Genomic DNA, 4,808 nt, shown 5'->3' with positions numbered 1-4,808 from the left:
TCCGGCAACTTGACCGGCAGGTAGGTCAACTTAATATCCAACAGCTGTTTTGGATATTAATAAACCTGTTTGGGGGCACGGGGCGATGACTGCCGGTGCTTGCGGCAACCGGCAATCTGTTTGGGGGGCATGAATACTCAACATATCGTGCCGGTGCTTCTCGGGGGCCACCACTAATATTGTCACCTTCCGTGTGTTATTAACCACATCCGTGATGTCTCCGTGTGCCGGTTGACGGATGAGGTGGTTTACTCTTCTGTTCTAGTAAATTATTGAATGTTTTTCTGAGTCAAATCTGTCTAATTTTGATCAAATTTATAGAAAAATATATTAATTTTATAATATAAAATAAATACGCTACCAATATATATTTTACGGTGGATTTAATGAATCTGATTTGATGTATATATGTTGGTAATTTTTTGTCTCTATAAATCTGATTAAAATTAGACAAGTTTGACTTAGAATAAAGCTAAAGTCGTCAATAATTTAGAACGGACCAAATATATAATAAGTGAAGCAAGTTTAACAAATCTTGGTCATTCAGTTCGTACACACAGGTGGCAAATCAAAACTACCCGAGGGCCACATATATAGCACGCAGTACGCCACAACACACACGACAAGTACCGAGCTAGAGCAGAGCAGTTGGCGGCGGCGGCAGCATGAATGCTATCTGCTGCCGCATAAGCTGAAAGGGAATTCAGCTGTCCAATTCCTACTAATGTCTCGCCCTTATTTATATATTTACCTACTGCTCAGAGTAGATAGATATGTATCACACCACACCAAGATGCGCTTAGCCAACAAGTTGCCATGACAAGGGCAGTACTTGATGCCGAAGCAAGCAAGCCGGCCCGACCAAAGCAAAGCAAAGCAAAGTGGGCAGTGCTTGATGGGGCTGGGGCGATGCAGATCTCACACACAAATTCGATCGATAGTAAACCAAAAGCAGCAGATCGAGTGGAAGAAAAATCACAAAGCAGAGACACCAGCTGTTGCGAGCGACGGATCATCGCAACCGTGAATCGAAGACCTCACACAAGCACTCGATGATGAAGCAAGCGAGCTGAGCACGTATTGATGTTGATCGATGTCCATCTGCAATAATAATCCAGAGAAGCCAAGGTGTATAACATTAAGAGATTAATCCATTCAAAGCAACCTAAATCTAACTTTCGCCGCCGACGTACCTAAATACCTCATCTGAGCACAGTTGTCCGGAGCAGGTGCTTCTTGTAATGCGGCGAGTGGATGGGCTCGTAGAGGGAAGGGTCGTGGTTAGGGTTTCCCCACTCCCACTGCAGGCTGTCCCACCACTCCTTTTCGCAGCTGCACTCGACCCTGCTACCACCACGGACATCGGGCAGGCGCCTGAGGCTCCAGCATCCCTTGATCCTGATGGTCTCGAGCTTAGGCGCGTACACCCTCCATCTACCACATATGCCTTTCAGCTTCGGCAGCTCATGAAGGCAGATGTGCTTAAGACTATGGAATTCCACGGTCGCATGGCATGCGGTGTTTGGCTCCAATGGGAAGACATCGACAAGATCACCACACCACATGATCTCGAGGGTCCGCAGGACGCGTAGACCTTGGATTGGCATCGGGAGTACATATATCAGGCTGGGGCAGCAGTCCAGGTGCAACATGGCCAAGAAAAGAAACGATCCACTCGGAAGCTTGCTGATTGTTGAGGATGATGAGCTCCAGTTCCAGATGAAGCGTGCCTTGGGAAACTGCGACACCCAGAATGTGCTCAGGGAGTAAAAGACGCAAGCGTCGCCATCTCCTAACAACGACCGGGGTGCGGTGAAGACGCACTCCAGCATGGGGCACCGCTCAACTCGGCACCATTTTAGGTTTGTCCACTGTGAACCTTGTAGAGGTGCAGGGCCAGGGATACTGATGATGGACAGACTATCGTGGACGTGTAGGATCATAGCTCTATCACAGATGAAGTCCGGTATTGTAAAGGTCATCGGATGCTGGTCACGGTCTTGTATGTACGTGTAGCAGTTCTGGGCAAGGTTTTTATTTTCGGAAATTAAAATTTATCGGGGGTCACAGATAAAGAGGATAAATAGGATATATCGAAAATATCGGACCAAATTCAAATAAAATTTGATTTGAATTTAAGTAAATTTAAATAAATTTGAACAAAATTTGTATGAAAAAGATAGATATTTTCTTATCGGCACCTACGGATAAAAAGGATATATCGGAAATATCAGGATATTTCGGCCGATAAAAGAAACCATGGTTCTGGGACGGTAGATTAGGAGCACGCGGGCAAGGGGATATCTGTGTGATTGTTGGAGCTTCTTCACCCCTGCCGCCGCCTTCGCTTGCCATCAGTTGCTGCATGTGGCCGCCGTTACCGTCTTCAAGCGGTGGCTGCTCACTGCTCCTGCTGCTGTCAGCATCTTTGCTACCTCCTCCAGAGATGATAGCAGGATGACTAAGTGGAGAGGAAATCTCCACATGCACAACGAAATTGAAGTGCTCTTCCAAGGGAACAAGTGAACGCAGGAGCCTCGCATCCCTCACAGAGACAAACCGATCACATTGAGATGGTGCTCGGGGTCCTGTCGTCGTAGCAACAGGACTACCCTCCTTTGATTTTTCTTCTCTGGATCGGGGCGCAGTTGATACTGAGGTCTGCATGGTAGTGTCAATGCACACTTTCCTCAACAATGCTCTCCTAATTACCTCTTGTGGTGGCCACAGGATTGCACAGAGCTTGCCGCAGTCAAGTAGAAGGAGCTCGTCAAGTTTTTGGGCTGCTGTAACTGCACTGAGATCCAGTGTTTTCACTGCTGTGCCCGAGACGTCCAGGATTCGAAGCTCTTGGAACGATCCTTTCAATAGGATATTCTTCAGTTTGGCACACCCCCTGAAGGAAATCTTCTCTAACCCAACACATCCGTCATTGATGATGACAGTCTCCAGGCTGCTTGCCACAGGTAAGCTTGTCGTAGGTAAGCTTTTCTTGCCACTCTCTTTCATGATCTGGTTCCCAGAAAAGTCAAGAAGCTGCACCTTGTCCATTCCTGACAACAAGAGGTCGGCGTCATTTCCTGATGGGCAGCGGATTGCTGACTTGGTTATTCGGAGCTTGCAGATGTTAGGAAGCCGTCCTTGCACCTGGCCCATGTCCCAATCCTCAGCTCCCATCACATTTAGCTCCCTGAGCTGAGTCATGGCATCCATCATTTGTGCAGACAAGATCTGATTGCAGGGTGTGTAGCGGATGTCTAACACCCAGAGCCTTTTGAAGCACTGCTGGATGTACTCCTTTGCTGCAGCTCCATCTTCATCTTGGGTGAGTTTCTTCTTTTCATCCTGAAGGAAGCCATCTATGCTGCTACTGATCATCTCTTGGTCTTGGCAGTGGTCAAGCCATAGAAATTTAAGGTTGTGGCAATGGACAAACGGAGGTGATGTGAAGCTGAAGGTGCGGCGTGAAAGCTTCAGCACAGTAATCTTGCCCAAGTCTTGGAACAAGTCTGCATTAGGGAGCAAAAGAAATCCAGAGAATGGTGAAGTCCGGTATAGCAGGTGAGAGGGGAAATATTGGTGGTTATAGTGGTAGTAGTCCAAATCCAGTTGCATCTCAAGGTGCAGAGCATCTGCTGATCTCCATGATACGTCGTTGCCATCACCAGTACTGTCTCCCTGTTGTAGGTGTCGGATGCCATCACACACCCAGTAGTTGCAGGCATGGGTAGCCAAATCGTAGTCCATCATCAAGTTATAAGATATGCAACAAAGCCTCATCATGAACAAGATGAAGAACTCAGCAACTCGTGCAGGCCCGCCAGTAGTATTAGTGATGATCTCTGCAGCTTCTTGTCGCACAAGGGAGGACCACATCTCTTGTGGATCTCGACCCTCAATGTGGGAGGAGGCCAAGAGAACAAGGTAGGTCGCCACCCTCCCTTCAGTGCTCTTGTTCAAGGCCCTGTCAACCTTCATCTTGGGGTAGAGCCGGAATCTCCCTTGGAAAGTCCACAGCACCTTGTTGTCATAGTGTTCAGACAAAGGAAAGCCGTAGCTGCCTAGGTCAATCTCCTCGCTGCTCCCATTGTGGAAGATCACCAAGAACCTGCGGTTCAGCTCCTTGATGCGTCGATACATCGCCTTGAGGACTTCCGGTATCTCGGCACGGGAGCCCTGGGCCACCCCATAGTAATCATCCTCCTCATCTTGCCTGTCAAACATCCCCATCACCTCTGCGGGCAGGTCCAGCTGCTCTGCTATCGCCCTCTGAAGTGCTCTCTTGCTCTGCCACTTTGAGGAGTCGACGTGGATGATTTGATCAAATTGCAGTCCCACTGGGACCTTAGAGGCCACGTCAAAGCATTGGGCGACGGCTCGAAGGACAGCAGACGCCCCCATCCCGTCCCAGCCATCGAAGTAGATGACATTGTTGCTGTCGCCCTTGAGCTCATGAAGAATTAGTTGAGCAGCCGCGTCGATCGTGTCAGCATTGATAACCTGCACACATACCATGCATCAGTACCTTGCTAGTTGTCTAAACTCCAAAAGGCACATCCACAATACCTATACTAACCATAAACTCTCAAAAAAAAAAAAAATCTCACGTTAACCGGAGAAGAAGAAAAATATATGACCATCGTCTATCTAGCACACGAGCCTTTTGAAGATATTCTTGTGGTACCAAAAAAGAGGTGTAATCCTAACCAAAGATAACCTTGCAAAACGTAACTGAAATGGTGACAAAAGTTGTTGCTTTTGTCATTCTACAGAGACTATTCACCACCTTTTTTTCGAATGTGCTTATG

At 47.7% G+C, this 4,808-nt stretch overlaps 1 protein-coding gene across 1 annotated transcript; it reads right to left on the bottom strand.

Annotated features, from left to right (window-relative positions):
- Positions 1–1,202: 1,202 nt before the first annotated feature.
- On the bottom strand, positions 1,203–4,515 carry LOC136523459 (uncharacterized). The gene is made up of 2 exons (XM_066517138.1): positions 2,206–4,515; positions 1,203–2,021 (listed from the first exon to the last, which is right to left on the bottom strand). Exons 1-2 carry the CDS (start codon positions 4,513–4,515, stop codon positions 1,203–1,205), a joined length of 3,129 nt encoding a protein of 1,042 aa, XP_066373235.1.
- Between the last annotated feature and the right edge of the window lie 293 nt (positions 4,516–4,808).

This window comes from Miscanthus floridulus, chromosome 18 (assembly GCF_019320115.1).
Source record: "Miscanthus floridulus cultivar M001 chromosome 18, ASM1932011v1, whole genome shotgun sequence".
Taxonomy (NCBI): domain Eukaryota; kingdom Viridiplantae; phylum Streptophyta; class Magnoliopsida; order Poales; family Poaceae; genus Miscanthus; species Miscanthus floridulus.
The sequence above is the reverse complement of the archived record's forward strand: the minus strand, read 5'-3'. Positions and strand labels throughout refer to the sequence as shown.